The sequence below is a fragment of the Rhagoletis pomonella genome, unplaced genomic scaffold (genome assembly GCF_013731165.1).
Source record: "Rhagoletis pomonella isolate Grant_MI unplaced genomic scaffold, Rhpom_1.0 Rhpom_scaffold_00005, whole genome shotgun sequence".
In the NCBI taxonomy this organism is placed as follows: Eukaryota; Metazoa; Arthropoda; class Insecta; order Diptera; family Tephritidae; genus Rhagoletis; species Rhagoletis pomonella.
Genome location: NW_023458559.1, coordinates 9122355 through 9139004, shown reverse-complemented (window position 1 = coordinate 9139004; position 16650 = coordinate 9122355). Strand labels below are relative to the sequence as shown.

Here is a 16650-nt window from a genome sequence, read left to right as displayed (position 1 = left end):
TTAAAACGTTTAAAATTTTTGGGTGTAATTGTTAAAGTTTGTTGAGTTTTTATGCGAAGTTTGAAGTGTGGATTTATGTGGTGCCGGTTATTTAATGTGCTAGACTTTTATAGAAAAAATTATAAACATTAAATAAACGAAGGGAAAATAGCCAAAACTAGTCAAAATATCACTTAACTTAATCACCTGACCACAAGTGTATATGCTAGTATATACATATGTATATCTACGTGTATGTATGTATATACGTACAACTACCTCTATAAATTGAATATAAAAATTGAAACTGATCTCATGGTTGTGGAACAACTATTTTTTATTTATTTAAACGCTTAATTCCATTGAATAAATAAATGTATACACGTTTTTATATAGTGCTTATCATAACTTTACGACACTAACATATTTTAATTATTTGTTTATAAAAATACAGTTTATACCTTAACAAAAACCGTATAAATCCAAGGTTAAATCTTTGTGCAACATTAATAGAAATCAACAAACTTTCGTAAAAATATCAACCTTTTTAATTAGATTTCCTAGAAATTTTTTGAGTATGCACTTTGTAGCCTATTCAATTTTAGTGCAACAAGGTGTAAGCTTAAGGTAGCTCCCACTTACCGTTTATTTTTGAGATTTTTTTTTCGTTGACGATGTAAGTCATTTTCTTCCATAAAAAGTATGTTCGACGATTTTTTTAAATGGAGAAAATGAGCAACACCTTCAACAAAAAAACTCCAAAAAAAAAACGGTAGATTGGAGCTACTTTAAACTTACACCTTATTGTACTAAAATTGAATAAACTGTATTTTTATAAACAAATAATTAAAAGTAAATAATATGTGGATAAATGGTCAAATCTTTTCAATATGTCAGCACTATACTGTTATAACAATATCAAAATTTAAGTTGTTTGGATTAGCTTGTAGCTTTATTTTTACAACTATTTTTAATTTATTAAAATGTTAAAATGTTATTTAGTAAATAAATCTGTACTAGAAATTTTATTAACTAAAAGTTTTATTTGAAGTGTACGCAAGAATATCAAGTATATATGGATTAAGGACTAGAAAAAGGTAAGAACCAAGGCACATTAAACAGGTAGTATCAGTAGAGCAAAAACAACATTTGCGTGTATTTTATTGTTGCTTCTGGTATCGAAAGTGTCAAAAACTGTTCTGAATTTTTTCTTCAAAATCAAAGCGTGCCATGTGAAATACAAAAAATTATAAAAAATAAAAAATTGAAATTGGAAAAAATAAAAATTGTTGCAACTTTCTTTCCTAGTAAATTTGTTTGCTTCTCGAAGCATTGATCCATCCTTTACAAGGGCCAGTAATCAGCGGTTGTGCTGCTGAGTTGGACGAACGTTCCAAAAGCTGCTATTCAATCGCTTGTTTTGTATGGAAAAAGGTTTCACATGCAAATGGATTTTAACAATTCAGAATTTTTGTGAGAAAAAATTAAAAATATTTGACATTTTCGAGACCAAATAATTTGAAAATAAATCAAATCAGCTGCTCTACTGATACTACCTGTTCAATGTACCTTGGTAAGAACGTTGTTTTTGAGGTATTTAGAGTCGCAAGAGAAACGAAAGGGATCAATGGTCCACCAATCGATCAGCTACTAACGCATTTCAGTTTCGATATAAAATAAAAGATTTTGTGAATGAAAATAAAAATTATATATGCGACTTATACGAGTTTTTTTATATTTATACATTGTTATTATTTAAGAAATCTTTAAATTTATTGCGCAAGTGAAATGCGTTGGAAGATGATCGATTGGCGAATCCTTGATGGACTGATTCCAACGGATTTATTTCGCTTCTCCAACGACCCTGATACTCATGACTATTATCGGAACGGTCAACTAAATCTAGCGTGAAATAATTTCTGTCGTGTTGTAACATTAAAAAGTTGTGCAGTACAATTGTGGCCAAAACGATTTTGTCTACGTTCTTCGGACAAGCATGTATGTTGGTGTGTAAAATCCTCCAACGATTAGCCAAAATCCCAAAACAATTTTCAATGTGGACGCGAGCTTTCGACAACGTTGCATTAAACTTGTCCTTATCTGCTGGTAAACTGTGGCCCGGAAATGGTCGCATCAGATTACTTTTTAGCGGAAATGCACTATCACCAACGAAATAGTATGGAAAACGTTCCGCTGTACCAGGCAAATTAGCGTCACTAGGAACATCAATGGTTCCATTTAATATTTGTTTTCCAAAAGCACTCCTAGCTAGAACACCACCGTCACTTTGACTACCTAGGGCCCCAACGTCCACGTAGGTAAACACGTAGTTTGCATCGCATGCTGCCAACAAAACTAAGCTGTAGGTTTTTTTATAATTGTAATATAACGAACCACTATTTCGCGGGCGGGTTATGTTGACATGCTTTCCGTCAATTGCTCCTAAGCAGTTTGGCATTCCGGTCTTGACGTAAAACTTTTGCGCGATGATTTCAAACTCTGCTGGTGAAGGAGGTGAAACGTATATCGCATGCAGCTCGTCCCAAATAGCATCGCACGTTTCGTAAATAATTTTGCTGTCGACAAACCTAACTTGAATGCCCAGGCTAGAATTTGACAATTGCATCCTTGAGCCAAGTGACTGCAATTATTCAAAGAAGAAGGATTTTATTAGTAACGTAATATGCGTGTCTTTAAGATTATTTATTTACTTACAAGAATGTTACGGCCAATCGTGTTTCGGGATCTATGGCATGCCTATTGGAGAACCGTTGCAACCTTTCTTTTACCAACGACAACAACAAATCGAAATTAGCAAGGCTCATTCTGGTTGATTTATAGAAATGCTCCTCATCTTTGGATTTAAGTTGTTGGACGCATGTCAAATAGAAACCCTCCTTCTCCCGAGTCAAATTTACTGGGCGTACCCACCACCTCCTCTTGCTTACTTTATGAAAACGCTCGTACGCTTTGTAAACCAATTGGACGATGCGCGTCATTTTGGTTACTGAAGCCACAAAATTTACTAACTGGGCTGAATGGCTCATTTTTAAATATTTTAACGAAAATTTTTAAATATTTAAACACAAATTCGCAACACAAGGTTTCCCAAGTTTCTGTAATAAAAAATAAATGTCAAATAACAGCTGATGTCGCTGCTGCGTTCTAAAAAACCACGGCGCCGTCGACAAAGCGTTTAGATAATGTAGATAAATCCTTAATGTCGTGTCGTGTGGTGGCGTCGTTTTCGATGTGTTCAGAGCAATACGCTTTATTTCTATTTGACATTAGATATGGATCCACAGTCTGGCGCCTAAATTTCATTGGATTTTATTTTTTTTTTTGGGTTTTCTGCGATTTGCAAGCTTATTTTGCATTTTTCGTAAAAAATGGTTAAATACAAATATGTAGAGAATTTAATTTTGTTGCATAGAAGGTTTTTTAAAATAGCATTTCTTATTGTAAAAAATTGGCAAAAACTGCGAAAAATTTTACATTGTTATGGTTTTCGCCACTATTCTAAGGAAATATTTCCCTTGGCTCCAATAACATGGCTGCTTTAACATGAGTAAACGATTTGACTCAGTTTAAGGAAAACACAATTCCTTAGTTTGTAGGAAAAATTTACTTGCCATTTCATCCCCCGTGAAAGGAATAAGTATGTCATTTTGTTCGTGGCGCTAAAACAGTGGCAATGGCCGACAGAACAAAGCTCTGGAGTCACGGTTGCCAACTTTTGGATTCTTGAAACCGGGACGCACAACAAGTCTGTTCTTTTGCTCGCCCGCAGGTGCCCGAAAGTGGTAAATTTTTGTCTCTTTGGTAGATTCTCCGGCTGTTGAAAGCCATTTTGAGCTAGTAATATTTGCTCTCACTATCCCGAATTCGGCCTCACTAATTTTCTGGACGAGTTTGTGAAAACCAGAAGTTATTGCAGAGGACCATCGAAATGTGGCCCTCTCTTGGCCATAAATTTCGCACTTACGCTTATTTGCCCAAACCTAGCCCTAAATATAGAATAGTTATTAACAAAAAATCACCAACAACATCATGGTCAAGTCTAAATAGCAGCAGAATAGCTGCCCGAAATAGCAGCTATAACTTCTATCAAAATGTAAATTACTGTTGTTTTTCCACAAAAAATTTCATTAATAATAATGGCCTCAAGCTCAATCAAATAGTTGAATATAATTGTTATGAGGCCATAAATAACAAAAAGAAAGTAAAATTTCATATACATATAAAAAATTTCATAAAACGAAGCTTCAATGATAATATTTCTAAATTACTTAAAAACTTTAATAAAAGTTTACTAAAAATGTATGCATGTATAGTGCCGCACTAAATTATTGTCACCAGGAATTTCTCACAATGTATGCAACATTTCTTACTTAAAATTTTCGTCGAATTTTTTATAAAAATATTGCTTATACTACAACAAAAAACATAAACAAATCTCTTAACTTCGTCCCGGCAGGTATTGTACCGGGACCGGGACATAGCTCTTAAATCCGGGACAGTCCCGCCGAAAACGGGACGGTTGGCAACCGTGTCTGGAGTGCTAGTCGAGAGATGCAAGGTTCAAGTCCCAGAGCAGGAATTTTTTTTTTTATATTTTTTTAAATTTATTTTTTAATTGTATCTTTTTAAATTGTATTTAAAAAAAATACATCTAATTTATTTTTTATGGTATCTGAGTATTTAGGTTATTCCATATATGAAATAAATTTTACAAATTGTAGTTTATATTTAAATTAAATTGAAATAATTGACTTACCTTACTCTACCACCTCCAGCCGGACTCGAACCTGCGATCTCAGAACCAGAAGCAGTAGTCTTCACGCGACGCCACAGCCGACATTTGCCATGAAAGCAATCAACTCTGTCTTAACAGCACTGACAAAATTCAAAATTATTTAAGGAAATTATTACTTATATTGAGGAAATTATTACTTGTATTGAGTAAATTTACTTCCTCAAATTAATGACGCCCTATTTTTAGCATGAACCTGAATTAAGGAAAAACTTCTCAAACTGAGTAAATTTTTCATATTATTAAGGAAAAAACAGTAACTCTAAAATAAGGATACTGTTTTCCATGATAAAAATATAGTAAGGTAGAACCGCTGAGAGTCACCTTTAAAATTCTTGACGTTTCCAAACAATTTAAATTTTAAATTTACTCACAAACTCCCACACACATTTTCATTTTCAATCTCAAGCAACAAGAATTTCGATTTTTTATTTTCCCTTTTATATGATTTTAAAATGTTGGCAAACTTCAAAAAAAAATCATGGCCGACAAATTGAGAGAACGGTTCTACCTTGCTATGTTTTTATCCATGATTCAATAATTAAAGGTTTTGTAAGTAGCTTTTTCAAAAACTTGACACTCCCACCCACAGGGATGTTTTTTGGAAGCACGAGAAAAAGGGGAAGAATACAATCCCATTTCTCAAAAGGGAAGTGAAATTTCGCAAAAAGGTATGCGTAATATTGCATAGTAGTATTTTTAAACTAAAATCGGTTTGATTATCTATATTAATTAATTTAACTAGTTTTACTGCATTTATTTTAATAAATTGGTTGATGTTTTCAAATAACTATATCTCAAGGCGAATTTATATAAGATGGTGTTGTTTCATCAGCTGTGAGTAGCGTTTGATTCTGAAAATTTTGTATTTCGCTAGTTAGTGAGTGAAAACGTGAGAGTGTTTGTATTTTCTGTTGCCCTTTTTCATTCGGGGAATAGCTGAAATTTGACAAGGGCCCGCTAAAAGCAAAAACAAAATACCTTTAATTATTTCAACTTAAGCTCCTTTTAGAGGATCAATTTTTAATACAAGTAATTTTTTACCGACTTCAACTCTCATATAAAAATTTAATAGTACCGTTAATTTCTTCATGACCAAAAGATCGGATCTAAGTCAAATTAGTATGGGACGTAATAAAAGATTTTCGAGTTAAAATGCATATACCCACCTACATATTAACCCATACCATACCAATTGAAATAAAACACTTAGGTATAGTGGAAAAACTCTATCGAGAAAAAACCACTTTTATTCGTGCCTGTTTGCCGAACTATTTCTTTTTGGAAGCTTTATCACGTTTGTTCAAATTTTTAATGCGAAAGTGCATTCTACATTTTAAAAATAGCCTTTTCACGTCTATATTTATATTTAAATGATCGGTACATGAAATAAGTCTCTCTATGTACGATGGTACATCAGCAACCGTCGTCCCGTTGAATTTCATAAATACTGATTCCAAAAGTTTTATTTGTTCCAAGAAGTCAGCTTTTGGTTTTAATAAACCGCCTCTGGACACCTCATCGACCCAGGTATACGTAGGCTCACTAGCGACATACTCTTTCAAACCAAGCTTTCGCATGAGATATCCTGCTATATATTCTAAGGCATCTTCTTGAAGGGCCTCGATGTTATCTGCTTGCACCGACGGTGAGGAAAGCGTGAAGTCATCACAGACATCTGTTTCAGGAAGGAAAGATGTTAACCTTTCCACTGCAGAATCATCGAGTCGGAGCCACTCGGTTTCGTCCGGTTCTACGTTCCCGCGCGCAGCGAGAATTTCCGTATTACGAGCTGTGAATAAAAATTGCGTTTACGGATATGCTTCTACATGTACATATAAGCAGACTTTTTGTCAGTTTATAAAAATGATATTCACCCAGCAAATATTTCCGTAGTCTGTATTTAAACTGCATTGGACTTGGTTTATCAAAAAGACCCCCTTTGGAACGCATTGCACCGAAAAAATGTTCAACAATATCTTGGTTTAATCGGTATGTCAGGATATACTCAAGACCGTATTTATCCTGAACATACTGATACAGTTCTCTTAGGGAATTGTTGCTCATAAATATGCCTTTTTGAAACGGTAACAACGAGTAACGCCCAACAACCCTCGTCCGCTGCATGCATTGGTCCATTTTGTTTAAAACTTCCAATTGTTCAGGCAAGTCCATTCCAAACGGCTTTTTAGTTGGAAATGTTTGGAAGCTGGTGAGTTTTGTATTAAAAACATCAAACCAGTTGTTGACGGTCTCAATGAATTCGGAGGTTTCCAAAGCATTGTAAACGTCCAATCCCAACGTATGGCGCTAGCAACGCTGTGTGAAAACAGCTGCGTAGCAAGTTTAACTTTTTGTCGGCCTGCGTGATGTACCGTCAAATGAGCTTCCGTGACCCTATGCATTATGGACACATCTGATGCTGCTGTATATGTTAAAAGCTGTGCAATAGTTTTAGTGGCCAACGTTTTGCCTTTATAATAATACCCTTCGTCAAGGAAGTGGTTTCGTAATAACTTTAACAGATGTGGCACATCTGCGAACACAAAAATTTTGCCTTCCATTGCCGGGTTCTGAAACCATGTTTTTTCTAATAATAAAAAAGTTCTTTAATTAAGCAAACAATATACATTTTTTAACTGAGTTACCACTTGATAAGTCCAACTCTTTCCAAACAGTTTGGTTACCGGAACCCATGTCGGACACAATCGCCACAACAGGGTATCCCACGTTGTGCAGATTAATAATTATGTAGTCTAAAATCTGTTTAGACATACGGCAATCAAATGCAAAGAACACAGGCTGTTTCCACGAGCCTTTGAGCCCTCTTGCAATGACCATTTGGACATAGTTACATGGCCTCCGTACTGTGTCGGCGAGAGGGTCATACTCGTATACTGACTCCACTTTCATTTCATCAAAGCTGATAACACAGAGTCGGTCAGAAATAGGTGCATCACTCGCACTTTGCAACACACTAAGCGAAAATTGGATAATACCATCGTCAAACTTAAGTTTTTGTAGCCATTTGCTTATAGTGGACTCGCATGGAAGTGGCCATCCCAATTTGTACAAATGGGTGTATGCCCTAGGTCCGGCAGAATGCAGCGCTATTGCAGGAGATATGTCCCTCCATGTCCAATGCACATTTCTTGAAGGGTCTTCTATTTTGCGAATTTGATTGTCAGTGAAAATGGACAACAAATTGGATCGCAGTTTTTCCAGCTCTTCAATCTTCGCATTCAATTTCAAAAGTTCTTCTTCTAGAATAGCCACTCGACAGTCAAAATATGATCTAATACAGAAATAAAAACAAGTAATTTAAATTATTTTGAAAAGGGGTGTAAAAATACTCGGTTTGCGTTGAGGCATCGACGAAACGTTGTTCCGGCTCATCCCATGAATTCAGGCAGTCGATTGCCATTGGAACGGCTTGGTACCACTCACGAAGTCATCGGGGGAAAAATGTAACGCACATAGTTTTGAACCGAGTTTCAAATCGATACCGCACGATTCGCTCCACATTTTTCTTTTTATTATGCTTTTAGGAACATGAAATTGCTTGATGCCTTCTTGTGTCCATGTTTTGTGGCACAAAACACAACTTGCTTTGGGCATTTTCAAGTTGCTAAATTAAGAATTTTAAATATGTACAAACATATGTACATATATACATGTTAGTAAATAGTTAAAAAGATGTATTAAACTACAAAGAAAAAACCATGTTCTTATATACATATATTATGTTTTCTATTTATTTATGTGTTGTTTAAATAAAATAATATTTGTAATATGTACTTGTATACTACACTACACGTATGTATTTACTACAATGCGGAGCAATATCATACTTTGAAGGACTAGATGAAACTGACGCTTAACAAACAGCGATACTTAAAACGTTTAAAACTCGAGACTTAACGGCAAAAGTAAACGCGCCAAAAATTATGCTCTGCAGTGTACCCCCCCTTCCCCCACCTACCACCCCACAAGCTTCGAATTGCCGCACCAAAAGTTTCCGTGTTTAGTCATAGAGATGACTTAATTGTATGAGTCCAAGTGTGTAAATATATATGCTGATGCTGATGCATATGTACATATGTCAGTGGTGCACATGTGAGCCAAACGGAGCCACTCGGCTTTCACCTAGAAGTCATGTGTACGAACCTACTAACATATTGTATACGCACATATTACTACACGGCAACTTACTTGCACGAGAGAGCGTCGGGACAGATAAATACGTGGCCGGAGAGGCGAAAGACAGGCTAAACCTGCAAAAACATTACATTTAGTTAGCTTAAAACACTTGGTTTTACATGAACTGCAACTTGCCTGCACGAGAGAGCGTCGGGATATATAAATATGTGGCCGGAGCAGAGGCGAAAAGGCAGCAAAACCTGCAAAAACATTACATTTAGTTGGCTTAAAACACTTGGTTTTATATGCACTGCAACTTGCCTGCACTAGAGAAAGTCGGCCCAGGTTAATTATACGTGGTCGGAGCACAAGTCAAAAAACGTACAAAAATATATGTATCAATTTATTTTACAAAATGAAAAAAATGCTCTTAGTTACCTGTATGTATTTGCAAATTCTTGCTGAGATATTGGGGAGCACCTTAATAAGCCTGCAAGCAAGAATCAATTACAGAAAATTTCATCATATTAATAAGCGCATACTCACATGAAAATGAATGATTGCACCGCTCAGAAGCCGCAATAGAAGATAAACTTAGGATCTGCAATTAAAATATATACTTAAATTAACAATAACTATTAAAAAATTGCATATTAAGTTGCTACTTACCAGGATTCGCATGAAAAAAGAAATTAATTGTCAACGAATATGAGCAAAAGAAACTGTCAGTGATGCCAATTAGGCTTTTTCAATGAAAAGCAAAGCTTTCACTACTTTTTAAAAAAAAAATCTTAAAATTTCCAAAGCAATTTGTAAAAGAAATATTACTGTTGTTTTTTAGGAGTAGGGTGGGAGTGTCATTGATAAAATTAGAGCGAGAGAAAGTTTTTCTTACAAAACCTTTCATTATTGAATCATGGTTTTTATCATGCTGTTTTCTTCTGTTTTCTACTGTTTTCTGAGTGTAGTATGTTGATATTCCAGAGAATTTCATTCTCCACAACTTTTGTATCTATTACGGGCGACGTTTTTTGTTTTAATGAAAGCAGGCGTAGTTGATTCGTTCTTCTATGACACGCCTTCAGTGTTACCGTTGTGCGACTAAAGTGTCAAATTGACACTTTTCGGAGATCGATGCCCCCTGACAAAGACTTTTTAAAAATAGGCTTAATTTGAAACTTTTCTTAAAAATCATGCAACGTTTGCCACTTTCCTTTGATTAAAAATTATATATACACATTTTGACAATTTTTTTCATAAAATATTACTTTTCAAAGGCTCTTTAAAATTACATTTCTGACAAGATTTTGACTGACTTCAACCTTTTTATTATGCCAAAATTTGTAGCTTAGCATTTCCCCAAGTTATTTGTGTTAAGTTCATTTTCGTGGCTCCCGGTACAAATAAATAATCGACGATAATTTATATACAAGCTTACAAGCTTTGTAGTAATAATTGTTGTCTACTAATGTTGCTTTTGTGTTATAGTGATGTAAGTACTTTTGTTAACTGCAATTTTGTTTTCATAATAAAGGCATATTGCGTGTTTTTAATATATCCCTCATCAATGGGTTTTTATTTTAAGAGAAAAAAGTATTTTTGGCAGAAAATGGTCTCCATTAGCAATTTATTAACAATAATGGGACATAATCGTAAATGAAATAAAGTCGAGTCTAATGTTAGGTTTTGACAGATTTTCCATTGAAAATTATGTCAAAAAAAGATGTAACTAGCTTAAAAGCCGATTTTATTTCGACTATGAATATGCCCCAATAAGTTTCGAGAGGTAAAATTATGAAAGTCTTTATATACGTGGTATAAAAGATTTGAATTACTTCAAAGCACTTTTTTTCGGCTGTGACACTTTTTTTCGACTTTCGAAAATTTGTCAGCGGTAACAGTGCACGCCTTTTTTGCTGATTTTAGAATCTAAGCATATTTTGTGCAAATATAATATCGAAGCACTTGTTAAAGCACTGATTAATTCATTCAGACTGAATAAATGTAACATATCACTGGTATGATAGGTAAAATTATTTTTAGCAAAATAATGCTAAAGTTAGCAAAATGAAATGAAATGAAATGAAACTAGGGCTCGGAATCGCATGCACAAAAAACCGAAAATATGTGCATAAACAAGTAAAATATACAATTAAAAATATTTTCCTAATATTTTATTGCCGGTACAAAAATAAAAAAAACACATGTATTTTAACAAGAAAATAACTAAAAAAAAATTCTAATACATATTTATGTACATATAAATACATATCTATCTATATATATAAAAATGAATGTTTGTCTGTATGTCCCTTATAGGCGTCAAAAGTACCCAACCGATTTTAATGAAATTTTTACGGTAGGTACATATAATCACTGGGAGTGTTATAGAACAAAATTAATGTCGATAGGTGTCGCTGCAGTCGAGATAATTCTAAAATCCGTATTTACAGACCGATTTGATTAAAATTCGAAACGTTTATTAAACACATAAACATAAATATATTGTGTGAAAATAGACTCAATAGGTGGCGCTGCAGTCGAGATATTTCTTAAATCCGTATTTACATACCGATTTGAATAAAATTCGAAACATTTAGTAAACACCTAAACATAAATATATTGTGTGAAAATAGACTCGATAGGTGGCGCTGGAGTCGAGATATTTCTAAAATCCGAATTTCCAGAGCGATTTGATTCAAATTCAAAACATTTATCTAGGGGCACGTGTATAAATACGTTGTATAATCTGAACTGAAAATATATAAATCAACTACTATAGTGTATAGCGACCTACATTTTTCACAGAAAGCCAGAAACTTCAACATTGCAAAAAATTGTAATAATTCCTGGAGTTATGTTTGTCGTGCAAACCGCCTACCCGAATTCAATTAAGGCTTACCAATCTCGGCCTGGGTTGCGCCTGACTTGTCCGACTGCTCCGGCTTTGGTTGGGGCTCCGCTGAGGCTTAAAATTGCGCCTATCCAAAAACGCAAAAATTATCTTAGTGGCAGTACTGGTACCGCTACTGCTTGCTGGGTAGCGCGTCTGCTATGCGGAGTTGCTTAAACTCACACGAAGAATGTTCTTTACGAATTTTATTAGAACTCTTAATTATCGTGCACCCGCGGTAACTACATTCGTTTAAAATTCATACACCGTTTATTCTTTTAGTTAAACAATAGAACTATTAATGAAGAAAATCGACCGAAGTGTTTAAAGTGCGCAAAATGAATGAGCAGCTAAAATTTTCTAAAGTACCGCTTAACTTAAAAGTGGAACGCAAGTTTGCCTATGGATCTAACCTTTTGTCAGTGCTGAATTAGGGTTGCCATTACATCACCCTCCTTGGGAAAGATTGTTTTAAGGTGATCAGGCTTACAACAATCTATTGCTCCAAGAGGCGATGGCCAAATTGATGTGCAGGAATGAGATGTTTAATCAAAAGATAATCCTTCCCCCTTTAACTCATTCGTCCATATCAATTTGTGGTTACAATACAAAGGTCAAAGCAAAAAAATGCTCCACGTATAAGTTACTACTACTACTACTACTAATTTTGTAATAACTAATTATACTATTTTTATTTATAAATTTTTATAGTACAATATAATTTAGCTTTTTTTCTTTTTCTTCGTAAAATTAAACCTATTTCTAACCAAATTATTTTCTTTTTCATTTCTATAGTTTGCATGAAACATATCAACTTTATATAAAAATTAACATTTGTTTTAGTTATTTTTGACTGCTAAGTATTAAGTATAGGTTTTTTCTTTCTTTTTGCCTTAAGTTAAATATCATTTTATGTACGTCTAATTATACACATTTTTCATAATCAGTAAATTAAGTAATTACTAACCAAAATTTGTAATTTAATATATTAATACTTATGTATGTATTTGTTGAAACTTATTACTTCATGTTTTCTTAATTTGTTTTTACAAAATGGTAGGTATCACGCATGTTTATAAACACATTTAAATCAAGTCGCTTAATATTGTAACACTATAACGCAGTGCATCATATTTGTATAAGTGACGTGAAAATTCATTTTTAGTTAAATTTGAGATTTTCCTGAAATATAGAAATTCATAGGGAATTTCAAATTTGAAAAATTAATTTATGTGACTTTTCGTATTCGGTTCTTATGGATTATCTTTTCTTTATTTTTGCTTTTATTGAACACAGTAATATTAACTCCATCTACTTTAGTTACAACGTGAGGACCCTTATATATATTTTCATGTTTGATTCTGGGTTCTTTTTGTACTAGAACAAGATCATTTTCTTGAATCTGTACTGGACAAGAGCGTCTATCATATAAATCTTTGTTTCGTATTTTATGTTTATTAATTAATTCTTTGGCTATTGCATGTGATTTTTGCAACCGATATTTTACCTCTTTTGCATAATTGTCAACGTTGTAAATTGGATCAATTTTAACTTTTTGTACTTCGTTTGGTAAAACAGCGGTTTTACCAAAAATCAGTTCAAATGGAGTAAACTTATAATCAAAAACTGTTTTGGAGGTTGTGTTATGCAAAAAAGTAAAATATTTTAAATATGTATCCCAGTCGGAATATGATTCATTTAAAAATGCTCGTAAGTACTCATTAAATACTCTATGATTTCGTTCTATTGCACCTACAGTTTCGTGATGGTGTGCTGTCGAAAAGTCATGTTTAATTTTCAAAAGTTTGGTTAATTCAGCAAAAAGTTCGTTTTTATATTCAGTCCCTAAATCAGATTTTATAGAGTGCATAATGCCATATATTAAAATGAAACTTTCAAAAATTGCTGATGCAACAGTTTTAGCACTTTTATCTGGTATTGGAACAGTAACAAAATATTTTGAGAGATCGCAAATAATGGTAGCTGCGAACTTATTACCATATTTCGATTCTGGTAAAGGTCCTATTGTATCGATAACAACAATATCAAATGGTTTATTCGACGTTGGGGTTAGTACAAGTTTTTCTTTAACTTTTGGTTTTACTTTATTTAAAAGACATTTTTGACAATTTTTAACATATTTTGCGACATCACGGGTCATATTTTTCCAATAATATTTTGTTCTAAGTTTCGCATAAAGTTTTTTCATGCCACAGTGACCTCCTGATATTGGGTCGTCGTGATAAATGGTCATTAGTTTTATTTTTTTTGTCATTTTCAGTCACAGTCTCGACTGGATCTGTTAAAATTATTTTTAATGATTTTAAAATTATATTCCCACGATTTTTTAAGCTAGCAATTGTGAAATGACGGAAAAATTCGTCGTATTTTGGCCATTCAATCTCCTTAATTCTGTGTTTGCTGGCTTCAATTTCAAGCCTCGAAAGTAAATTATCGAAATTCATTATTTCGTTAGCAAAGATATAATTAAGTAACTCGAGTTTTTTATGTTTAATATGTGCACAAATTCGTAAATTTTTTTATTTTATCATCTTTATCATAAGTAATTTCTGATCTAATACGCGGTATCTTTTTTGAAAAGTTATAAGAAAAATTATCATAAACGTTTAATGTCTCCTGTTTTTCATTTTCGTTATTATCTGTATTTTGTATAATTTCATTTTCTCGTCTAGTCATTGCTCTCGTCTGTACTGCCAAAATACTTTTCGTTGATTCCCTTATTTCGTCTATCGTTATACGTGTTGGGGAATATCCACGTTAAGGCCCCTATGGCCGGCCGTGCAACCAAATGACGAGATCTGTCAGGATTTATGTTTATGCCCCAACAAGGTTTTAATTTTGTGTGTTGTTTTAATGTTTTAATAGTTTACAGTTTAAAGTATAATAATAAGAATATATGTATAGCAAATTAAGTATTTAATGAATTCTCCGCGATACGGTAGCGGACGTTGAACGCGGCGTTGAACGACGATCGTAGACTACTACTTCTTCTCCTTGTTCGTGTCTATGTTTACAGGGTGATTCGGGTAGTTCGTTTATTCGCATTGGGGTGATTCATTTATAGCAATGGGGTGATTCATTTATAGTCGTGCCACAGTCGTCCACAGTGGAGCGATTCGTTTACATACGTGAGAGTGCGTCTGCGCCAACATTTAATTTCCCTTTAATATACTCAATAGTAAAATTGTACTCTGCTAGTTCTAACCTTATTCTTGAAAGTTTTGAAGAGGGGTCTTTCATATTGAACAGGTATACTAATGGTCTATGGTCTGATTTTACTAAGAAATGCGTTCCATAAACGTATGGTCGAAATTGTTTAATGGCAAAGTGTATAGCTAAAAGTTCTAATCCAATAATTGCTTTTTTCTGTTCTGCATTGTTAAATGCTTTCGAAGCAAAACATATTGGTAAATCGCAACCTTGCTCTTCTTGGCTAAGTATAGCGCCACACCCTGTTTTTAACCGACTTCCAAAAAAGGAGGAGGTTATCAGTTCGTCGGAATATTTTTTTTTTTTTTTTATGTATGTTACCGCATAACTTTGGACCACGTCAACCGATATCGATAATTATTTTTGCATCGGAAAGGTAGTGTCTCAGAGGTGGTCCCATACTAATCTGGTTGAGATCCGATCAGTGGATCATGAGATATATATATATATATTTTATATGGGAGTTGAAGTCGGTTTTTTTTTGCTAAAAATTACTTGTTGAAGCATCAACTGTAATAATAAACTGCTTTGTAAAGTCTGGATATCGGCGACATTAAATCTGATCGCAACGCTTTAAAAGCTTCATCACATTTCTCATCCCAAACGGATTCTACTCTTTTCCTACTTAATTTGTTCAAAGGTGCTGCCAGAGTTGCAAAATTGGGGATAAACCTTCGGCAAATGCAACAAAACGTCGTACTGCATCTTTGTCAGTAGGTTTAGTATACTTTTTAATTGCAACTATTTTTGAATCGTCTGGCAGCAGGCCTTTTGCTGAGCATTTGTGCCCTAAAGACGTTACTTCGGGCCTGAGAAAATTACATTTTTTGGGCTTAGTTTTAAATTGAAATTTCGACAAGTTTCGAAAACTTTCGCTAAATTTTTAATGTGATGTGCTTCGCTACAGCCTATGACAATAATGTAATCTACATATAAAAATGCTACGTTGGTTGGAATACCAGAAAAAGCTATACTCATCATCCGTGAAAATGAGGTGGGTGCTATACATACTTAAACCAAATGGCAAAACTTTCCATCGATATGCTCCACGGTCTGTGCTAAAAGAAGTTATATCACGTGAATCCTCATGTAAGGGGATTTCGTGAAATCCGGAAAAAAGATCTAAAGTAGAAAAATATTTAGCTCTGCCAAGATTGTCCAAAATATCGTCAACTCGTGCGAGAGGAAATTTATCCGCAATAAGTTTTTTATTGACTGTGCGGAAATCAACGCACATACGATATGCTTTTTGACCATTAGTAGATTTTTTAGGAACCAAAATTAGAGGACTATTGTAATTGGAATAACTTCCTTCGATTAAATCGTTATCTAGTAATTTGTTAACTTGGCGAGTTATCTCTTCACGTTGGGAATATGGCTACGGTGACCATATTAACCAACGTGAAATAAAGGACTTTTTTTCAAAAGGATTTGGGAATACGTACATACAACTTGTATGAGAAAAGTACCTTACCCATATTTATGTTTTCTTACAGACAAATGAGAATAGAACATTTAGATACACAGTAATTTATAATAATAATAATAATAATAATAATAATAATAATAATAATAATAATAATAATAATAATAA

The 16650-nt window shown here is 33.7% G+C and overlaps 2 protein-coding genes across 3 annotated transcripts in view; both read right to left on the bottom strand.

Annotated features, from left to right (window-relative positions):
• LOC118738679 (delta-1-pyrroline-5-carboxylate synthase) overlaps positions 1 to 16650 on the bottom strand; it is a gene marked incomplete at its 5' end in the record, with an annotated part of 514696 nt that overhangs the window by 207676 nt on the left and 290370 nt on the right.
• On the bottom strand, positions 8536 to 9696 carry LOC118738682. Of its 2 annotated transcripts, none has more exons than XM_036469594.1 (6): positions 9602 to 9696; positions 9479 to 9533; positions 9371 to 9422; positions 9128 to 9192; positions 9005 to 9066; positions 8536 to 8959 (listed from the first exon to the last, which is right to left on the bottom strand). In XM_036469594.1, exons 1-6 carry the CDS (start codon positions 9611 to 9613, stop codon positions 8939 to 8941), a joined length of 267 nt encoding a protein of 88 aa, XP_036325487.1. In that variant the 5' UTR covers positions 9614 to 9696; the 3' UTR covers positions 8536 to 8938. The 2 variants fall into 2 exon arrangements, with proteins under 2 accessions (XP_036325487.1, XP_036325486.1); XM_036469593.1 differs by having other exon boundaries at positions 8537 to 8938.

Coding starts and splice junctions, on each gene's coding strand:
- LOC118738682 (XM_036469593.1), bottom strand. Junction 9,067..9,127: donor CCCGACGCTCTCTCGTGCAG/GCAAGTTGCAGT, acceptor ATGTTTTTGCAG/GTTTAGCCTGTCTTTCGCCT. Junction 8,939..9,004: donor CCCGACGCTCTCTCGTGCAA/GTAAGTTGCCGT, acceptor CATGACTTCTAG/GTGAAAGCCGAGTGGCTCCG.